General features: G+C 38.8%; 1 protein-coding gene across 1 annotated transcript in view; it reads right to left on the bottom strand.

Moving 5' to 3' along the window:
- Positions 1-23934, bottom strand: part of alk (ALK receptor tyrosine kinase) — a 296309-nt gene that overhangs the window by 28945 nt on the left and 243430 nt on the right. The window contains exons 10-15 of the mRNA XM_036592647.1: positions 21393-21527; positions 10295-10460; positions 7000-7147; positions 6674-6784; positions 4763-4904; positions 24-194 (exon numbers count right to left, since the gene is read on the bottom strand). Coding sequence (XP_036448540.1) covers positions 24-194; positions 4763-4904; positions 6674-6784; positions 7000-7147; positions 10295-10460; positions 21393-21527 — 873 coding nt within the window. The remainder of the gene's footprint in view (positions 1-23; positions 195-4762; positions 4905-6673; positions 6785-6999; positions 7148-10294; positions 10461-21392; positions 21528-23934) is intronic.

The raw sequence follows: 23934 nt of genomic DNA, 5'->3' as shown, positions 1-23934 counted from the left end.
GTCAGTATGAAAAGAGAAAGAACCTCTGTAGCCTCCTCCTCCTCCTCCACTTGTACATGCTCCTCCACCTCCCCCAAAGCCCCCACGAGTCTTCCAACCCAGAGTTTGGCATGGTTCTCCTCCCTGACCTCCATGAACCAGCGGTCTCCCACCCTGAAGGACAGGGATGCTGTCATTCCAGCCTCCACCACCCCCTGAAATACAAAGACAAACTTTGCAGAAAGCCGAAACTCATTCTTTCATCTGTCTGTTTAACAAAGACAACCTTTCAAAAGTTGAGTTCACTGTTCACAAGCTTGGAATCAATGTTTTCAGCAATTTTAAACCAATTTGGTTATAGATAAATGTATAAAATGATTCTGAAATGCAAGTTATTGTTGGTTTATGGTTAAACGCATTTTTTCTTAAATTCCACATTGACTATTGAAGAAACAGAGTCTAAATGATGGGAATTCTAGTGGCTAAATGACACCCCAATGGTAGATTCACCCCTATAACTGCCTCTGAGTCATTTATTTATTTAATATTAATATCATTCCACTTTGAAAATTATTATTTTTTCAGTAAAAGCAGTTTTCTTTGTCAAAAATAAAATAAAAGCTTGATTGAAGAGCATTTAATGGTTGCATTCCTTTGCAATTGAATGGTTATATAGCTATGACAAGTCACCGTGCTCAATTCCATGGTTTACCTTTAAATGCTTATTTAAATGTGATGTTCTGCAGTCCTTGCTTGTTGGCACACCATTCAAAATACTGGTATTAACAGATTTTCCAATAAATTTTATATTTTTACTACTGTTTGTCTTAAGTGTAAATAAGTCCTCACTGACAACTTGCTTGCTTTAGTTAAGTTCAATCTACTGGTACTTATATAAGTGTCTCTAAGTAGCTTGTGTGGGTCAGAAATAGCCTCATAGTATTGATATTCTCTATCGTCAATACTGTATTTAAATGCTAAAGCGGTATCAGTATCGGAGCAACACTAACAACAAGTGATTCCAGTTTGTCGGCCGTCCCAGAATAAGCAACAGCCTCCATTTCAGCTGTGTCCTTATATAACTTCTAAAGTTGGTTCTTTTTCTGCTGCTCCAGCAAAGAGTGCTATAGAGCCGAGTCTTTTAGCTTGCGTCCCCTGTCCTCTCAGCGAGTAGATGATACGACTCGGAGAGTGGGACGCTTCACACATTACTGTGAAAAGCAGGAGGACGTCTAGAAGCAGAACACACAGAGATGATTCCGAATGTGGCAGATCGTCTCCGCTCTCGCCTTCCCTCCGCTTCCGAAAGCAGGTCACTGCTGTTACTTAGCAGGGAAAACACACCAAATTATTCCACAAGCCAACCCTGCCCTATTTTTCCAACTCCCTCTCAACTTCACTACAGAATACAGGAGCCTGTAAAATGAGACCAACGTAGGTACTCTCTGTCCATAAGAGGCATGGGGGGGAGAGAGAGAGAGAGAGAGAGAGAGAGAGAGAGAGAGAGAGATAGAGACAGAGAGAGAGAGAGAGAGAGAGACAGAGAGAGAGAGAGAGAGAGAGAGAGACAGAGAGAGAGAGAGAGAGACAGAGACAGAGACAGAGAGAGAGAGAGAGAGAGAGAGAGAGAGAGAGAGAGAGAGAGAGAGAGAGAGAGAGAGAGAGCTTTTATTCTCAATGGCTCAGTGGTTTCAGTGAACACCCCAATCAATGTATAACGTCTTATTGCACTGCTGGTTGAGTGAATTACACGTATGAAGAGAAACACAGTATAATTGTGATGGATATGCTCATGTACTGTATATTCATAACACTTGCAATTTGAACATTATCTTACTATAGTTGATGAAAAACATAAAAATGCTTGTGGAATTGCAAGTATAGATATAGTCAATATAAACATGAACAACAAGAAAGAATATCACTCTCTGTATTCACTCTTATGCATTTATCCGTCAAGGCTGTCAAAAGAAAATCTTTTTAGCAAAATGGTAACTATAAAAATCACACCAGTCAAAATGAAAGTCAAACCATCACTGCTTCTTTTGTAAACATGCTTACTCGCATCCAACAGCACTGCTGCAACAGTCTCTAGAGTGAGATTTTCCAGTTTACAGACGAGGAACACCCCCTTCTGATGATGTAACTTTTGAAAAACGACAACTGCTATAGGGTGAATCTTTGAGGGTGGGTTGTTTTGAATGTTTTTATTTATTATTGTATTTTTAATTTTTTTCTTTTACTGGCAATGCAGTAGGAAGTCAAACAGTTAACATTACTACTAGGAATTTTAATGCATCTGTAGAAACTCCCTTCAAATCATCATTACAGTGGAGAGAATGGATTACTCAAATGACAGAAATGACTTGTCTACTAAAAGCTGGTTAGAGTTTAGCTCCTCATCTCTGACTGAAAGGGTAAAAAACTTGCTTGGCATTCATTTTATGCTGAATAAAGACAGAATTACTGTTTTCTTAAAAAAAAAGTTTGAAAACTGAGCCCCAAAGTTTTATTACACACTTCAATAACCTCAGAATAGCTCAGCCAGTTTGCACTGAAGTCCCTGTAGTTACTGTATAACAAGTTTTAATATGTAATAAACCTGGTATTTTAAGGGGTTAATGCTAGTTTGGTTATATTTATTAGCTTATAGAAAAGTGGCTAGGCTAGCAGTCAAGAATGGCTGACACCACAGGGATTTACAATGGTCGTATGAAGTTTCTGCATTAAGCATGCTCTGTGAGAATGCTGATAAATGAAAACATGAAAACGATGCAAAGTCATAATTTTTGTCAAACCAATGAGGCAGAGGGATATAATTCTCCTGTACAGAATACTGTATAACATGATAAATAACATACTGAACTGTATTTTTGGGCCAGAATGCTCCATTAACTTTAATGTATGATAATCTAACCAGATTTTATTCCAAGTAATTTTGAAACTTTGCTTCTGGTTCATTCATTATGAAGTTTTCATGCAATGTAAAGGGCAGCTGCTTCCAAATAGTGGGGAAAAAAAGTTAAACTACAAAAATAAAGTGACAAAGTTTTGAAATCACAGCGACAATATGTTGAAGAAGATAATGAGTTGTACTGGTTTGGTATACTGAATGACTCATGCTTAAACGACCACGCACAGATGTACGAAGTACAAATCGACAACAAAAAAGGGCAATAAATACGACTTTAACAAAATGAAACACCAGCGTATAGACGCATGCCTCATGCGCCTCTACAGAAGATGGAAATAAGTACTTGTCAGCTAGCACAGCGAGTGAAGTAGAAGAGGAATTGTGATTAAGGCCTTGCACTGGTCTTATGTGCTGGCTTCCAGCAGCAGTAAATAGAACACAAAGGGAGGTTCTGGCCTTTGAAAAGCAACGCTCTGACAGAACTCATACTGCGTTCACGGCAGGAGAGGACCACGGGAGACCAAAACACACAGACACACACATAAGCACACACAGGTATAAACATCCACATACTTATGAAAACTGTAAAAAAGCCACACATGTTGAAATACACTAACTATATTTACCACTTCAGCTTCAAAACATCCACATCTCTCAGATGAACCGTGCGCAAATATATACAGCATACATTCATAAATATACAGCCTAAAACCACAGGGCTCACATCTCACACATAAGATGCAGTCCAAGACACATACGTTCTCCTGTACAGTGCCGCTAGGTTCAGGCCCAAAAATGCATTAGTATTCAATGAGCCCTGTCCATGGGAGGAGACACACAGTGTCCTTGAGAAACTGTAAGGCTTATTTCATCCAATCATTCAAGATGCTCACGCTGACAAGATCACGACCCTCCGCAAGTTCACTTGAAACAGTCTTCCCCTTAGTGCGGCACTTTTTTCTTGTTTCATTGATGTTTGAGTTGTAGGATGTGTTGTCATTAGGCATAAACTTTGTAGCAGTGCTGTCAAAGTTATGATGTGATAAATGATTATGGCCACTATGTTGTAAACACATTTGCCTAGTGTGACCTTTCAAACCATCTGTAATTTCAGCGTGAAGCTCAGCTGCTTGCACACTGTGTGTTGCTAAATTGAAACATTTAGCAAATTTCCAAAAAGTCAGTAAAAGAAAATAAGAATAAACCAGTGTTTGCATCATCTAAGGTCAGGCGCAAATTCTTAAAGATTAACTGACACGTATACATACACAGAACATACACATAGCGGCTCATTGTGTTTTTTGTTTAATATGCAGCAACAACAGCGGAGGAGAAACCCATTTAAATGGAGTATCATTGGCACTTAAACCAGGTCTTAGTTAAAATGACACTAGAAACTGTTGTAGACGTCCTTATTGGGGGCCAACTGTCACTTGCAGATTCAGAAAATATATTTTAATATCATCATTCTGAAGTACTATTTACAAGCAAAACATACCACTGATATAGCAAAATCAAAAACTGGCCAAGACTTTGCTGGACAGTCCTTGTGGTGAACTATGCATTAATCAACAAGCAGCAAACTAACAAAAGCAACAGCAAAGTGGAAATGTACAGTTTCTCCAGAGGAAGCTGCAGAAATGTTACTGAATTATTAAAAGTAATAAATACATTCTGATGAAGCTTATTTTGTCCACTCATTCATTGCACTGCTTTAAAATCAAAAATATCTTTTTTAGGGTCGAATTTAAGCAAATGAGATGTGATTAATCACAACTAACTATGCAATCATACATACATAATTTCGATAATCAGTCAAGTATACTTAAACTACTACTTAAAACCATGAAGTTTTTAATGTAGTCGTACCTGCAGCTCCTGACACGCCGTTTAGGCCAGGGATGCTGGGGTCATGGTCCACCTCCTCCTCCTGGCTCTCTGAGTGACCGCTGTAGCCACGGCCTCCACCCCCAGCGGCGATGAGCAGAGGAATGTAGACTCCGTTCTCCACCTGAAACCATTCAATAACACTGCTACTGTACTGAACCTGGCAGAGCTGCCTGCTTACACTCTTAAAAACAAAGGTGCCAAAAAAGGTTCTTTTGCGCAGTGCTGTAGAACAACTACGTTTGACTGCCTAGAGAACTTTTCAATGCTTTTTTTTTTTTTTAAAGAATCATGAATTGCAAGTATGAAGAACCATTTTAAAGTTTAAAAGTCATATAAAATATAAAGGTTTTGAATAAATTAAAGGTTTCCTAGGAATATATTTCCAAGCCAAGAACCAATTAGGTACCTGTACTTGCATACATGCCCAGTTCACAGCACACACATCTCCTGTTTTATTCATACAACCATGAATACAAATTTCCTTCCATCCATCCATCCATCCATCCATCCATCCATCCATCCATCCATCCATCCAACCATTCATCCATCCATCCATCCATCCATCCATCCATCTCCACTCTGAAAAGTAAAGGTGTCAGTAAGGGTTCTTTGGAGTAAGGCAACAGAAGAACCACCTTTGATTACCTTTTGGTTACCTAAAGAACCTGTAAGAGTAAAGAATCTTTTTAAAGAGGCTTTATAAAATATAAAGGCTCTAAACCAATTAAACGTTTTCAGAGAACAAGAACCATTTAAGAATGTGTTACTCACATACATGTCCAGTGCAAAATGCACTAATCTCCTGCCTATATAAACAAATTTCTATGTCCATCCATCCATACATCCATCTTAAAATAAAGGTGCCAAAAGGTTCTTTGGAGCGATGCCATAATAGAACCACTTAATCCAAAGACCCATTTCTTAGATGAGATATGGGCCCCATGCACACTACAACTGAAAATGCACTACAAACTCATAAAAGTGATGGAAATTCAGAAAACACTTTCATCAACATGACTACACCTGAGGTACATTTCACAATCGCACCGCAAACTCAGGAAACATCTTCATCAAAATGATGACAGCTGAACTACATCTCACAAATGCACTGCAAATACAAAAAAAACATGCAAATTCAGAAATGCCAGTCACAGCACAAGGAAAACAGAAGACTCTCAAAGGGGATGGAATATCTATGATGGGCAATCACTGACAGCAGTTGATAATAACACAGACACTCACAGTCGAGTAAGATCATGGTCAACCTGGCTGGCTAGTAAGCTATCTGACTATTATATTGTCATGGCTCTACTATGGTAGATGTCTGATATTACCATTTTAACATTTCCAATTCTACTTTACATCTAATTCCCATTACGATACAGTGATATCAGTTATCTGTTAAAAAAAAGAATGAATGTTTATGCTGCATAGTATTTGAAAGTTTGAATAGCTATGTCCTCTAAAAACAAAATGTTTCCAATGTGTTGTGACTGGCTTATCAGCGTTTTAGAAGTTGTATGCGTTTTCTGTATTTGCAGCTTGTTTATGAAACGTAGCTCAGGTGTATTCATGTTGATAAAAGTGTTTTCTGAGTTTGCAGAGCATCTACAAAGTTGCAGTGCATTTTACTATTTTGGAGAGTGTTTGTAAAACACACTGCATATGTTATCATTTTGATGAAACTCTTTTCCATGTTTACAGCTCATACTTTATTTGTAGTTTGCTGAGTCTTCTCAGCCACCGTATCCAAGTGTGAAAAAGCTTAACATAACGTAAAGCTTCTATTCCAATTAAACTAGTTTCCTAGAGCCATTTGTCCAAACCTAGAACCAGAGAGGAACCTTTATTTTTTATAAGTGTCTGACATTAATACTACAGAGGCTTCACCTTAAAAATGTAGGTTCCACCCCCTCCTCCTCCTCCTCCCCCTCTGAGCACGCTCTTGCTGTCTGGAGGGCCTTTCTGATCACGACAAATCTGCCGCAGAGGCTCCAGAGCCTGAGAGAACAGTAAAGAGACAAGAGATGCAACGGGAAATTCAAAGAAATGTCAGATTCCTTAACTCGCTGGGTTTACTGCTGCTGCTTTCCAGCAGACCACATGCTGCTGTGATATCAGCTACTGTTCCGTAAATACATCAGTCTCCTCTGTATGGCGAACATCAATGCTGGAAAAGTTGTGAGGATATTAAGTAAATCTGGTTTTGTGCTCACTTTAGGACAGGCATCTTCTCCCTGCTGTCCCACCAGGATGTAGAGCACTTCGTCTTTCAGCAGCCTGAAGTCTCCTGTGATGTAGACCCCATGTGATCGGAGCGTGGTCAGAACGCTGCGTCCACCTGCCGCACCATAAGCTGTAATCCTGTATCAAACACACAACAATTTTGGATTTGCATTATGTTGAATTTGATCGTTAGAAGTATAAGTTATTATTAGTGACAACACAAGCATGATGTATTTTAATGTTACTTATTTTATGCTCATAATACATTAAAATAAGCAGAGAAACTCAAACAGTAATATAAGGAATAATAGGCTAAACACAATTTTGTATTTAATTAAACACCAATATGTATTCATAATACAGAAATTAAGTATCAGTACTCATCAGTAGACAGTAAAGACAGTAGTTGAGAATACAGTTGCTTTTTAGGAGAAACATTTTAGAACACTTACTCATACAATATTTAAAAGGAACCATCAATTCTTGTTTAGCACATGGCGTGTAGCAGACAAGCTCATTAGACGAACTCTAAAGAGGGCCTCTATTAACAGCTTCTTTATGAACACTGATTTTCCTCCTAAAGCCTGAGTAGACTGATAAATCAGTGTGATAATCAGTTATTACACTCAGCATTACTGAGTTCTTTTAAGAGATGATCAAACTAATAATCTCCTATGTGGAGGTCAGATTGATAAACCGAGCATAGGTGCTGTACTGGACTCCTGCGCAGGGGATTATGGGAGCTGTGAACTAAGGCAGATAATGAGAGACAAGAAGAATGTCAAGAATTTTGAGACTTCATTTAAATGATAAGTTATTTTTTTGGCAACGCTTTACTTGAAGGGTGTCTACATAACACATTCATAACATCTTACATAAGCACTTTATAACATCCTAATGAATGTTTAAATCAACATTTATAAAGTATACATTGTACATGATATTAATATGGACTACTGTGTCATTTTATTGAGATACATTATTCAAGATAAAAACCCTAATTTTTCATTTTGAACAAGTATATTATTTTCAGTAAAATGCCTCATTTCTGGACAGCCAAAATAAAAATGACCTCGCTTTATCCCTTTGGTCATTAACTCTTATTCTCCAGGGTATATTTTGGTTTTTCCATCTGAATTTACATGACCAAATCATAAGGCAAATTATTCAGTAACTGCATGACATATGCAGTTACTGACTGATATTGCTATATGCTTACAATTTACTGCTGAAAGCCAAAAATCTTAGAGGCTGTTTGTATTATTTTATAAAAATATTTTTTACAGAGCAGATCACTGAAGAGACACCATCTGTTTATAGTTTATAGCCCTGATTTTTGGAAAAATTGGTTGACTTTCAGTAGACCAAAAAAATTCAGCTTTTTTTATCATGAGGGTTTAAAATTACATCACCCATCCATTTGACTGGAAAGAAGACAGTTACAGCTCTCATATGACACCCACCTTTTGAATGTAGCTTATGAAATATGAAAGTTATAAAGAATATGACGAAGTGCGTTTTGGAACCACCGGTGGTCCCGAGGAGTTGAAGAGGTGCTTTGACACTCAGGCACGATTCACCTATACTTTTGACTACTTTCTAATGATGTGATTTTCTTAAGCATTTGTTGCTTTGCATGTCACTTTACTACATGGGCAGTAAATTACTCATAAATAAGCTTAGCAACAAATCACTCGACTAAATCATAGTACGGTGGTGTGCCAAAGTGTCAAAGCACTTAGTGACCAAAGGGATAAAGCAGGGTCATTTTTATTGTGCCTGTCCAGAAATGAGGTGTTGTACTGGAAATAAAAGAGTTTTTCAAAAATAAAAAAAGAGAACTTTTATTTTGAAAAACATTTCTCAGGAAAATGACATAGTAGTCCATATTAATATCATGTAAAACATGTATGCTTTATGAATGTTGATTTAAATGTTTATGAACATGTTATAATGTGTTTATGTAAGATGTTATAAATGTGTTATGTAGACACCCTTCAAGTGTAATTTTTTAATGAAATGTATTGACTGCAGAATTAAATGAAGAAAACCGCCAACTATTAACTCTAATAGCAATGTGAATTAAGTTAAAAAAATTAATAAATAAAACAATCTAACCTAATGCCTTACAAGATGTACTCAAAATGTATTCTGAATGTTACTTTTTCATGTATTGCTGAATATAGTATAAGAGAGTATATTCAGTTTTAAGCCATCACTACTTTTTTAAAGCATTTTGCCCGACCCTGGTTAAAAGCATACAGCAGAACGATTTGTATGTACCTCATCACGCGTCCATAGAACCATAAACCTTTACGAAATCCAATCAGGTTAGCCCTGCTGCCCTTTCTAAAGTGGACATTACTAAGACTTAGAATCTGCTCTGGTCAGATCCCACCTCACCAATTTCCTTGATTACTCTGGAAATGTGTTTTCTCATTTCTCAGCTTCTGTAGACGCCAATTAACTGAACAGCCTGGTTCCTTTCGATCTGAGGCTATAGCTGTGTCTAGAAGGAATTAGTTCTAGTGTAATCATCAGTGAAATGACTGCTAAACAATTTACAGAGAAGATGGAAGGGCAGCTCTCTATGCGTACGTGTGTGTGTGTGTGTGTGACAGAGAGTGAGTAAGTGTGCGTACGGGGGCGCATTTTTGTGCTGTTTATCAGGATCAGAATCAGAAACACTGGCCAAGCAATCTGTCTTGTTGGAACTAGTGCGTACATGACAATACATGATATAAACAGTAAACAAATAAATAATAGATATAATAAACAGTCACAAAGGGTGTCGCAAATGTATACATCTCCCCATGATATCACAACAAGCAGTGCCTTACATTATGCACATGACTGTAGGTACAAATATGTAAATATGCTATTAAGGAATATATTAATTATTGCCACTTCATGTTACACATAGCAAAATATATTCTTACATAGAAAGAGTTCCCTGGAGTGATGCCATTGGATAACCACTTTTGGCTCCCTAAAGAACCTTCCTACAGATTTCAATGAAGTGTTTGAGTATGAAGACCCTTTTTAACTTTTAAGGAACTACTACCTATATAAAGGTTCTACTATATGTAAAGGTTTTTTCTTAGAGCTGTACATCCAAGCAAAGCACCCAGACAGGGACCTTTATTTTCCACTGTGTGCCAATATGTGCAGAAGGCAACATGACAGATGTGCAATGCAAGGTGTACAAAATCTACAAATACATACATCAAAATTCCAGCAAAATGCCGCAAGACAGGTCCTGTTTAGAGCTGTTGGTGATATTACCTGTATGTTCCTGTCTCAGGAACTCTCCACATCTGGATGCCCTTCAGCACTCCCTTTGTTCCCACAGTCACGTTGATGTTGGTGTTGCGGTAGGCGCTGGCGCACTGAGAGGGAGTCGGGCCCTCTGCTCCAATGGCCCCACAGGTATGGAAAAACCACTTCATAGCTGCAAATACACAAACACAAACATGTGGGATGCTAATACTTGTTCCAAACCAGAAAACCCCTTCACATCTCTACTTACAGTTACATTACTCACTTAAACTGCAAAAGCCTGGACAGGATTCAAGATGCCTTTATTTATTGGAATTCTTATATGGTTCTTAGTCAAACAAATAAATAAACACAAGCATAAACAGTGTAATATGATATAAATTACAATATAAATATATATATATATATATATATATATATATACATATATAGCTCCAGTTGGACTACAACAGTTTTGCAACACTGCTACTTGGAGAAGCAGTATTTCAGCCCACTTCCAACCATGCAGCTTTGACTGGTTCACATCAAAGGGAGCAGCTCCATGCTGCCCACTTAGCTGAGATAAAGAGGATTGAAGTGAGCGGGGAAGAAGGGCATAAGTACTGTAGGACATTTGAATCTTCTACAGTCTCTGTAGGACATTCAGGACCCTTATTCTAATAACAAACAGTCAACATGTAACAACACATGTTGGCTAATAACAAACATTTCTCCCTTTGCTCTTTTTGCAGCTGTGGACATCACCGCTCATATGCATTGTGGAATTTTTTCAGTGCCCTGTGATGGTGGCACGGATGGGGACAGCCATTACTCCTCATTAGAGCTGTAATGGTGCACAGAGGGCTGACAGCATTTCTCCCATTTGCCATTAGACAGGAGATTGCTGTTGTCAGATGGGCACAGCGGTGTTTCTACGGGCTGCAGCGTGCACTTGGAATCAAGTTCCTAGAGAGTCGGCCAAGAGCAGTTGTGTTTGTTCTTTTTTTATGCGGGAGAGATGCAGAGAGGAAAAAGATCACTGCTGTGCCTAAACTGTGTTAAAGACTGCGCTTGATGAACTGGATTCACCATCAGACTGTACAACATCCAATCATTCCTGTGGACACATGCTGTAACAGGAAACGGCGTTTGTATTCTGGCTCAGATTACAAAAACCTCTGTGGGGAAACAGTCGCTGTACTCTGTTCTGAAGCAAAGTTGTTTTTCTCTGTTCTCTGTACGCATTAAAACGGAGTGTCCGGAGGACGTACCTTAAGTTCAGCCTATAGCTCGTTCAGCCGATGGTTCATCTAGTTGCCATGGTAACACATGGTAATGCATGTCATGGGTTTAGAATGTGAAAGTAGTCAAGAAACTTTACAATTGCTAAAAAAAAGTGTTGTTTCGCTTTCTAGTTTTCTTAAAATTTGATAGCATTTTTTTGGGATATCTTGTCTACATGTAACTGCAATTTTGGCAATTCATGTGGTTTTTGTTGAAAATTTCCTCTAGTGAACTAATAAATTAGCATGTTATCCAATGTCACTCGAGTGGAAGGTAAAGACAGATACTGAGCTAACTAGCCTGCTAATGTCAGCCATTCATTACGAGCTAGCTATGTAAATAAAATAACACTCTATTATATGAAGTCCTCTAAGGTAAAAGTAATGGACAGTGGATGGTTTTGACAGTCTAGATTATATATCAGATGTAGTTTAGTTTTGGTTGCAATAGTGGTTGTTTTAACAAGCATTTAATGTTTCGCCGGCTCTTTGTAGTCTCTGCCTTGTTGAAAAGCTTGTTTGGAGTCCTGGGTGTCATGTCACTAGTTAATGCTAGTTTTGATTGAAGTGCTATTTTTAGATTTTTAGAGAACATTTTGAGAGACATTTTTTAATGCGGTGCTGTTTAATTTTCAGAAAATGTCTATACCAAGACATTCACTGTTGAACCAATTCAGTGATGTTTTTAAACTGATTTTGTTCTCTTTTTCCGTGCTCCACCAGGATCCTCTCTGTGTGGGGACTGCAGGTTCTCTCTGTGTCTGCGTGGGTTTCCTCCCACAGTCCAAAGACATGCAGTCAGGCTAATTGGATGTGCTAAACTGCCCCTAGGTGTGTGTGAATGTGTATGTCTGTATGTCTGTCTGCCCTGTGATGGACTGGCCAGGGTGTACCCTGCCTTCCGTCCAATGACTGCTGGGACAGGCACCAGCACCCCCCAACGATCCAGAAGGATAAGTGGTTTAGAAAAAAAAATGTGACTGAAGTTTAAGCTGCAATTAAACTGTTCTGTGTAAGAAAAACCAAAACCCTTAGTAATATTATTGCCATCTATCGTCTAATATTACTCAATTATTTATGCTGCTCCAGTTTGGCAGAAATTTGGCTTCCAATAAATCAAATGTGGAGAACCACTTAACAAAGTTACACAGCATCTGTGCAAAAAACAGACTACTGGTAAGAGTGATAAGACCACCAATTAGCAACCCCATCTCAGGATACATTATCCAGCTTAAACCAGCTCTAGTTCATCCCAAAAGAGAGGGTCCATAAAACCAAACGACTGGCTAAATCAACAAACTGGCACCCTTCTTCTGAAAAAGCTCCTTCATTTTACTCTCTCCTGGAGCAGATCTCATGTCCCAGAGTTTCTTTGTTCCCCAGCAATTTTTGCAAGACTAAAAAAAATTGTTAATAATCTTTCCAAGTGACATTTAAAGTGTGTGTGTGTGTGTGTGTGTGTGTGTGTGTGTGTGTGTGTGTGTGTGTAGTTAATTAGTTAGTGATGTTCTTTTTGTATAGTCTATAATTAAGTGCAATCTTTTCAACTGCGTACAGGTTTGAACTAACCACAGATTATAATGATTGTACAGAAAGGATGGTTAAATAAAAGTGAAGCAATTAAAAAAGGAGAACAAAAGAACCATCATTTGTATAATATCAGCACTTATTGTATTGATCACAATATTTGATAACATCAATGACTGGCCCAAGGCTGGTGATTTCTTATGTCATTCTGTTATTACATCCTGATTGGTGCCTATAAGCCATTCCTCATTAGCTATATTAGGTCAGCTCTAGTACAAAATTACAATATCTTACAGGCCTCCAGAGTGGCAGACGTGTTGGATCTATCATCAGGAGATTGTGAGTTAACTGTCAGTGCTATGCTAGCCAATGCAGACGTTTGTTAGCTGACATAACAGAATTGGCTGTTAGCCAACCGTGTTGAGCTGTCCAACAACGTTACATTAAGAGCAGTTAGAAAAAATGTGGCTGTTTCACGTCTTGGAGGAAGCACATGCAAGAATTTAGCCAATAATAAGGGAAAATGGAATAAAAATATCCAAAAATATACAATATCTTGTTTGATGGACTTAACTTGGGGTGAAAAAAATACATAAATTGCACTTTTTCTCTGAACTATTCTATTAATTTTCATGGCAAATACTTCACAGTTTACACCTTTCTCTACAGAAACCACAGAGCAGGTGGCCACTTTTTATGTAGCTCACTCTCCTCTTCATAAATAACGCAACCACTTACCTTCTGCTTTGCCCCACACACACACACACACAGAAGCTCAAACGTATGCAGATCTCATTTCTCATTTTGCTCTGCCGGCAATGACTGACATGTTCCATTTCCCCATTACTCCCAAACTTCACAAATGAGACTTTGACTCTTTCATCTCTCTCTCTCTCTCTCTCTCTCTCTCTCTCTCTCACCATGACTAAACAACGTATATGACAAAAATAGCACAATCAATCAGACTTTTTTTTTCATTATTAAGATGTGCACCCTGGGGCGCCCAGAAGTTCTAATAAGAGTGAATACTGATGGATACACAAACCACACACATCCACATAAAGAAATGCACACAGACACTCTCTTACACACACTCTCTCTCTTGCAAATATTCCGTTTCTCTCTGAGCTTTATTCTGTCGCGCACACTAGGCACCAATTGTTTTATCAGCTATTTACAAAAACACAACTTTACCCTCTATAATCTCTTAATGAGCTGTGATATAAGGCACAAACACAGTGAGAGCGGGGAGCAGGAACGTCTCTACACCTACCTAGAAGAAAGCAGGGGCGTCACTAGACCCAATTTACTGGAGCATACGCTCCATTTGGGAAATTGGGAAAAAAAGTCAATATGCAAGTATAAAGTTTCCAGTTTTAACCGTGATTGATGGGCTGAACTACACGACACAAAACATTATGACCATGCAAATTCACCATAGACACTACATTTCCCATAGTGCCTCAGGGTCTTTCCTTTGAATGCTCTTCACAGCAACTGTTCTCAACTATACACCTATGGAGCCGTAGGTGCACATGAGCATTCATACACAAACATTTGCATATCTACTTTTAACAGCAGGTCAAACACTAGAGCCCTTCACATGCTCACTGAAATGTCAAGGAAACAGCCCTATGTTGCCAAGACCCTGCATTCCCTAATTCTGGAGGTGGGGGTGGGTTCAGAGGGTCTTTTTTTCCCGATAATTTCCAGGATCAGGATGAAACTGATGAGCCCACATTTTAGCCCCATGTTTCCTCATTCTAACATACTAGGAAATAAAACTAACATCCTTAATTCTAAAGTATTAAAAAACAAAACATTCTCTGCTTTTTGTCATTTTTATTTATTTATTTTTATTTTTTTTCTGAATTTGAGAGTGCCAGCTGCCCTTCACAAATTGTTAGAATTTCATAATGAATGGACCAATATAAATGGTTCAAACTTTGAACTGCAATTCAAAGTTTATACTTTTTTCCCTAGGTACTATTTTAGAGATACAATGTTTTGTCAGGACATTGACGATATTCTGAAATGCTTATTGAGTTTATGTATGCTACAATCTGACCTCTCTAAAAATTGGTTTGCATTATAAAGTTTGCTTAGTTAGCTAAAAAGCTCACTGCAGCTCGCCCAGCTGAGGCGCAATCCTCTCCCCGTTGTCCTCTTGTATGACCTTTGATGACCCCTGAATGCTAACCACGACCACAGAAACACAGGATCCTGGGAACAAGGGACCATGGGAACGTAAGACTAAGGCTATGTTCACACAGCAGGTAAAAGTGGCCCAAATCCGATCTTTTTCTTCATATGTGACACAGATGTGTTATCTATGTGTCAGTGTGAACAGCAAAAAACACAACGCTGCAGTGTCAAAGCACGTTAAACATCTAAAAGACACGAACCAATAAAGTGACCGTGCCCTTTTACGGCAAGCTCAAACACATTCGGGGTGATGAGCCCAGCTGTCCGTCAATGGAGCTTCATGATCGCTCCTGTGGTGCTGGCGAAGATGAAGCTGAACCCTCCGGGAGGGATTGGTGTTCGTTGGCAATGATGATTGTTTACCTCTGGATGAGCCACGTGAAACAACGTGAAACGCTGTTCTTTTGCGCATGTGGGTCAGTTTAGGAGCTGGTCTGTTCAGACCGATGTCGCATACAGGTCACAATTAAAAGTTTTTGTGAACAGCCAAACAGCCACTTTTACCTGCTGTGTGAACATAGCCTATAAGAACAAAGGACCATAGAAATATAGGACCCTGGAAACATCGGTCCCAGATAATATAGATACACACTCCCTTATTACAACCAGCAGTCTAGAAATGTGCCTGGAAGAAAGGCATTTCACTTTTTATATCCTTGGCTGTGGACACTGATGAGTAAAGAGTCATGGCTTATGTCTTTCACCTCTGCCCTGCGGTCTCAAATCGGCCAAAATGATGGACATGGGGTTCGGCGGGAGCAGAAGGATGGGAGCTAAATTCAGTTTCTCCACTGGCACTGTCAGTAAACGATGCAGACAGGCTGGGTGTTCAGATGTTGTCTAAAAGTGCTGAAACTCATAGGGGCTGATGGTGTTTGTCTGTTTCATGTAGTATGTAATATCAGTGCTCGCTTCATCATTCTGACATGCACACGCCATGCTTCCAAAGTACTTTCTCTCAGCTCTGAAGACAACACACAAAGCTTTACCGCCTTTGCTGAGGAACAAAAAAACAGCCCAGAGCATCTCTGTAATTACATCTGAAGTGAACAGAAACCTCCACTAGTGAGAAGAGGCCAGGCGATGTCACCATTTTTGTTCTAATACAGCACCCATGAAAACGCCTTTCATCTCACTACCTGAGTCTTCAATTGGTAAAAATGTCTGATTCCAGAAGTGAGCAGCACCCAGCTCAGCACATCATGAGGTTAGCGATGCGACGCCTTTTTTTTCTTTCTTTCTTTCTTTTCATCAGAGAAAGTAATCACAAAGACAAAGGCAGAAAAAAGCTCATCTAGATGAGAGCAGACCTGTCCTCCACACTCAGAGAGGTGAGTCAGCATGGCTGGCCTGCTCTGTTTGGCTGCGTTTCACCACACACACAGTGTAGAATCAAGAGAAATCGATACATGGAAGGAGAAAACTTGAGGGAAGGGGTGGGCAAGAAAGGGTGATAGAGAGAGCTTGGAAGAGAACTAAAAAGCTACTGAGTGAAAGAGTTCAATACAAAGGAAAAAGCATTAAAAAGCCCACCTTTATTCTCCTTGAAATTCTAGTTTTATGTACTAAGATCATACATACTTCATTTACACCTGACACTTTTCCAACCTTTCTTTATTCCTTTGACTTAAACAGGCTATTTTTGTGTGTCTGTGCCTTTAAGACTGATAGATGCTCTGACTGGCTGAGCACTTTATAAGGTAAATGAATTACACTGCATTCAAAAATGCAGCCTGCAGTCTGAGCTGAAATGAGCAAAATTTTCAGACTGAAATCCTCAGGGACATCATAAATAAATAAATCAGCTGCTCCTTTGAGATACGTGGATCATTTGGAAGGCAAGTCTGGCTGGAATGATTTGTTTACTTCTCGACAGCTATAATGTTTAATCGTTTTCTCCACTGAGGTAACTCCCACAGACTGACTGAAGAAACAGCACTGCACGTCACTTCAGCATAAACTGAATGGATGGTTAAGTAAATGTCTTCATGGTTGTGACATTACAACTATTATTAAAACACAGGATGTTTCTTTATAGCTTACATTGTAGTAAATGGACTGTGCATGGAGATTTTTTCTTAGATAGAGACAGAGATCAAGAAATTCCTTGAACAGCTGGTACTTGGTAAATAAAGATTTTGTTTCTGATTTAGATTTATACTAATTATTTATTCATTTTATTACAGCTGTGTATTTGATGATACACATGAAATGTCCAAATTTCCAGTTTGATTAAATGATCTCTCACTGGTTAACACTGTTTATCATATCTGTTTTCCAGAGATTTTGCTGAATGTTTTAAACGTTAACTACAAGGGGCCGGGTTGCCAGATCCAGCCAACATCCCTGCCCTAACGTTTGCTTAGGACCTGTCCATCAGAAGCTAAAACGATCATTTTTTCCTGCAAACGCATTTTCAACATACCCCAATTCTGCTGTACCAAAAACTCCATAACAAAAAATCAATAAAAATAAAAGCACATGGTTCCACATAACCATCCCTTCTGCAGGTGCGCATGCTCTGCCCTGATCAGAACTTGTTCGTATTACATGAAGAACTCCCACAGTGTGTAAACATCGCAAAAATAGATGGAAAGAAAATGTCAATAACAGAGATCTTAAACGATCCAAAGGGACGGAAAGAGATGGTTGTTTTTTGTTTTTACTGGGGGATGGCATCTCCTTGCATCCCTGCCTCAAATCGAGCCCTGACTATAGATGTTCATTCAGTACAGTAGGTGTTACTTTAACACTGCAGGCATTAATATTCAGCATTAGGGATTTTACTGTTTTGGGATTTTAAACTTGGAGATACATATTTTTCTTTGGACAACAACGATATAGAAAAAAGAGAAAAAAAACGAATGATTTATTATTCTGAGATGTCATCAGGAGGTGCACGATAAATATGTGCAGGCAAAGAATTCAAAATGTTTGGAACATCACAACAAAACACTCTTTTGTTTTACCTCTGCAACATCTAGCAAGCATTTGACCTTGAGACCTGATTTGGAATAGAGTCTGTTAGACACTCCGTAAAGTATGATGGTGCTAAACCAACTACAGCTTTAAAAACTAATAAAAGAACTTTCAACTGTTAGGAAATCAATTCTTGCGGGAACACGGAGGCTGTGCAATGATGCAAGAGCAGGTGCAATGTTTCCCTTTCTACTGATATGCGTTACTGCTTTAGCAGCCACGTTTTGTACAACCTGTAACCTGCCAATAGTGTTTTGGGGTAATCCAGTAAATAGGGCACTGCAATAGTCTAGACAGGAAGACAAGAATATGAGTCAACTTCATGGAATCGTACAGTATATATAGAGGTGTATGAAAATAAGGCTTAACATTTTAATGCTTTTCTTGTTTTGAGGGTCTTTGCTTTGGCTTAGATCAACATTCAGAATAAAACAAAAATGAATTTACTTTGCTTTAATTAAATTTGAACACAATTATTGCCAAAAGCAATAAACCATACAACAATAATTGAGCTGATGCAATATATTCAGCATGTGGAACCACATTTGCATCAGGTAAGTTTAGTATAGCTCTACCTCTGAAACTGAATTTAACATATGAGCAGCAGATCTTCTCATTAGTTTCATATGCATTAAATAATTCATGAGAATAAGTCCTGCCAGGCCTGCTGGTGCTGGAGCACGAGCTCTAGTTCGGAACAACATCGTTTACTTCCTCCAGAAACATAACACACCTTATTCACTTCACTCTTGCTCAAAGGACCTCTTGCTTAAAGGCTGAACTGGTCTCAAATGATCCAAACTGAATTGTTTATTTATTACTATCACTGGTAAAATACTGCAGCTGCCATGTCAGGGGCCATGTCACTTCTTCTTTCTTCTGCGTTTGAATGATTTCTGGATTTGTGAAGTCTGGTATCACTTTAAAAAAATAATAATAATAATAAGAAAAAGGTACGGAAATGACTAAAAACATCCCCTGGTAATACATTTTAGTAAAGCCTACAGCACTTTTAGCTGGGCCGGCTGCCACAAACTCACCGCACCACTGGGGGCCTGGATCTGAGTGGGTGGGCTTTCGCTAACGAGTCCTAACGAATTGCAGATTAGCAGCTCATTCAGATTTATTAAGTCTGTGATTGCGTGGGAGTCATGTCACAAACATCATCTGGATCCCTGCCAAGAATACTGATTAATACAGCGACTCAGACGAGAGGAGGCGTGAAAGGAATGATATATCTTACCTGATCAAGTACATCTGTCCTCAGAGTGATATTTACATATGGTTACACTAACCAGTGAATGTAAGGGACACAGTGGGTGCAGAATAGTTTTATATCTGTAGTGATTGGCCTCACTCACCTTTCTCCTTCCATTATGTTATTAGAATATCGTATACTGTAATGTCATACACAGCTTGGACTTATTATGCAGACTTAAGGTGACCTTCTAAAAGGGTAAATGTGAGGAGGTTTCTATTTCAGATTCAGTCTGTGCTATGCAGGCAGAAGCGATGATGTGTTTAAAATGGTTTAATGTAACTGGCCTTTCCATGATGTCTAATCAGGTTGACTTAACGCCCTTACAGCAACCAGGGCATTTCATAATCCAGTAAATGGCACATTAAGCATTAGGCCTTCTCTATACTACTCTCTCTGCCTGTTTCTCTCTCTCTCTGTATGTTTTGCCACAGTGGGTATTCCGGCAATTGAGCAAGTCAGTCAACTGCATGGCTCAGGGTTGATAGAAGCACTGTAGACGCAGTGGCCCAACAAAGTTACATACAGTCAAATCTCATCGCAAAATGAGCACACCTAAACTTTACCAGCAGTTTTACTATTCATCTGCTGGGATACAGTGTTTCTGCTATATATATTTTGCAGCAGCAGCAAAATTATTGCCGCCACAGCTTCAGAATTTTGTGAAATGTCATGAAGTTGCAATTAGAAAATGCTGCAGAGGGCTTTTCATTTGAAACAATGATTACAGGACGTGGACAAACATTGCGCAAACAGTCAGAGCCGAGTTGAGCCAAAGTGCCAAATGAAACGGTCACCAGTGGAGTGGACTATTCCAGTTTTAGCAAGCTGTAGCTAGTGAACTGGCTAATTTAGCATACTGTGAGGAGGCTGGGTTGACCTTATTTTGCAATGTTATTAAGTTGAGTTTTACATTTTGTGGACTTTTGCGGACTGTGGTGGTCTGAAATATGAATAAAGTGGGTCAAAAGGAACTGTATATCTGGTTTATTCTCTGCGAACCTGGCTAGTCACTCATCGTAATGTGTTAATGCTTGCCAGCTGGCCAATGAGGGCGAGCTACTGTTTAGAACAGTATATCTGATGGGATGTCTGTTTTACAACTTTACAGTGAGAACATGTACTGAATAGAACAGGTAAGATTGATGGCCTGAGCCTGATCTTCCATGGCTGGGCAGTAACAAAAACAAGCTGAAGGGGGTTGGGTTTGGGGTTGGTCTTAACCCAGTCCCTGGTGGGGGAAGGATGAAGGGGACCTGATCTGCCACTGCTGCTGAAAAAAATCCAAGATGAAACACTGGCATATTTGTACGATCAAACTCACCTCTAGTAGGAGTTTCAGCATAATAGTTTAACAACCTGAAAAAACTGCTTGATTTGCAGTTATCTATAATACTAATAGTTTGTGCGCATAGCAATCCAGTACAAAAGTGAATCTACCTATTTTACATGCATATTGGTATAAACAAATGCCACAGCTATTCTATGTTCTATTTACAGACATATTACTCTGTGCTTTTGTTTTATACTACTGACACTGCCTTAAAAAAATCAATAAATAAATAAATAAATAAATATAAAACACAAAATAGCATCTCATACACTGCAACAACAGAGTGTTTGAATGTGTTATTTTAGTAAAATAATCACACAACATTTTCAAACTGTTTACTATTCATTATGTTTTACTTCTCTTTTTATTGATGTATAATTATATAAAGACAAGAAAAACTATTTCGGAGAGACAACTAATACCTAATGCCAATTCAAACACAAATAATAGGCAATATTATCCATATGTAAAGAAATATACTTAGAACACTGAGATCGAACATAAGCAAATGAAGCATAGAAGAAAGAGATGAAAACTCACGGTTTGATGGCGTGGGCAGTAGGGACAGTGCTCCAGAGCCTCCATCCACTGATATGGTGGTCTTGATTGGACCGGTGGGTCTGAGCTTCCCTTCTGAAGCGCTTGTGGGAAACACTGGAGGGAATTCTCCATTTGCTAAAAGACAAAAGAATGAATGAATTTCATGGTCAAGAGTTGAAGTTCTGCAGCATTCACAGTGAAACAGGCAGCACCATTTCCTTTGAGAACTGACAGTGCACCCACACTCAAACTGTAAAAATCAGTATTTAATCTGTTCATAAATCTGACTATAAGTGAAAGACACTGTTTCATAATTTCTTATTTGACGGTCTACAGCTTCAGACATTCCTGCTGTGATTTCATTTCTAAGGGACTTTGCAACTTTCTTTTGACTTATTTCTGACATTTGTACGCTTGCTCTTAAATTATTTTTATAATACTAGTGTATTCACAGAGCCCATGCCAATCTCACTATGACTCACTAGGAGTGTAATTCGCAACAAGACGTCGCAACAAAAGCACAGTGTCACTGAATATGAATTCTCACCCGTAACTAACAGAAACTAGTGGAGAAATTCTATCAAAAGTGTGGATTTTAAACTTTTAATCAACCACATTTATGTTTCTAAGTAGAAGAGGAGATATTTTGCTATGATTTGAATCTAATGAAAAGCCATTTTTGTGCAACCTTGTTTTGCGGAAAGAAAAAACTACATCTTTATGCTTTTGTCATTTCTTGACATCAAAAGAAGCAGATTAACGTCAGAAGCGCAGACTCAAAGCTACTGATTCATAATGTTAATGGAATTAAATGCATTACAAAACTCACTATGTAATTACAAATGTACAATTGTTCAACTACCTTTGAATAATACAGCGACTGTAATTATGGTTACACCTTGCTTTAGCAAGGCGCAACTATATTGTTATCCGATTTATATTATTCCATTCATTCCATTCATTTTTACCACCACTCAAACTCTATTACTTCCTTACCCAACACCCACTGAATTGCAAGTACTCATTCAGGGCACCGCTCCAAGCTCTTATCCACAGCCATACTGACCCGCACTCCTCTATTTGTCGTTTTTTCATCCATCGTTCCGCCCTTAGAGTCCCATTCATTTTCGCCACCACTCAAACTCTATTGCTTCTTTACCTGACGGCAAACAAACTACATGTACTCAGTCAGGGCAGGTCACCAAGCTCCAATCCAAAGTCATTCTGACCTGCACTCCTCTTTCTGTCATTTTATCATCCCTCATTCCTCTCTCCGAGTCTCATTCATTTTTGCCACCACTCAAACTCTATTACTTCTTTGCCTGACAGCCATCAAAATGCATGTACTCACTCAGGGCACATAATCCGCCTTACTGACCCACACTCCTCTATGTGTAGTTTTTTCATCCCTCATTCCTCCTAATGACTTACATAGTAACCGCTGCGCAACCATTCCACGATTCCTTCAGGAAATGCACTTTTCTAGTTAAATATGTAATTTTGCAATAAATATATTCATTTTTGCCAAAGTAACACTTCTCAGAGTCTAAGGGTTGCTACCACATTACAATCCATAAAAAAAAAATAAAAAAAAAAACATGCCAGATGTTACAGTATATATTTCTGACACAAAGAGCCGTATGCAATTTGAGGCAGCCCAGGTGGTCAGTTCTGAGCTCAGCCCCCAGTGAAGAAGTCAAGAACCGACTGCATGTTTCTTAATTATGATGACAAGCCACACAAGCTCAAGCATTGTTCCATTTGCCAGCATCCTGAGAAGACGGATCACCCCTTTCCACCACATGTAGTCCTGGAGACAATACGGGGACGATGTGAAAAATGCCACCTCTCATCTCAATGTCTTTAATCATCTCCTAAAAAAATAAATAAATAAAAAAAATACACTCTCATGAAAGCAACTCCCGCACCACTCCAGGCCGAGCTGGCATCATTCATCACAGTCTGGCCCTGCTCCCCACTGCTGCCAGCATTTCATGATGCACACTGTTGGCACAACTATTATCTGTCCTCCCATTTGAGACATCACCGGTGGAAAATGCGATCTGCTAAAAGCACACCTCAGATATCTACCTACATCTGCTTTTCTTTTTTTGTTGTTTTTCTTTTTCTTTTCTTTACAAAACTATACAAAGTCACACACCACCCTTCATTTATTTAATTTCCAGTAAACATGTAAAACAGCCAAAGTTATTCATTTTTCAGCAACAAAAAAAAAGCAGGAAAAATATTTTAACAGACGTGTTAAATATAATATCACTTTTTCATCACTTAGTGTGTCCACTCTTTGCCTTTATTACAGCTTACATTCTTTTCGGGGGACCTGCTTTCAGTTTTTCAAAGAAATCTGCAGAGATATTTTTCTGCAAAGTTCAGTCTTAAAAGTTGGTTGGTGTTTTTGAGGCTTAAGCTGTCTTCTCACAGTGGAACACCTGTGGATTTTCTCCTCTCTCTCAAAGATGTCAGCTTTAAGCACCGTTTTTAGTTTGTTGGTCTACCAGGTCTAATTTTCTCTTAAACTTTT

The sequence above is a fragment of the Colossoma macropomum genome, unplaced genomic scaffold (assembly GCF_904425465.1).
Source record: "Colossoma macropomum unplaced genomic scaffold, Colossoma_macropomum, whole genome shotgun sequence".
Taxonomy (NCBI): Eukaryota; Metazoa; Chordata; class Actinopteri; order Characiformes; family Serrasalmidae; genus Colossoma; species Colossoma macropomum.
Note: the sequence above shows the minus strand (reverse complement) of the source record. Positions and strands in the feature narration are given on the sequence as shown.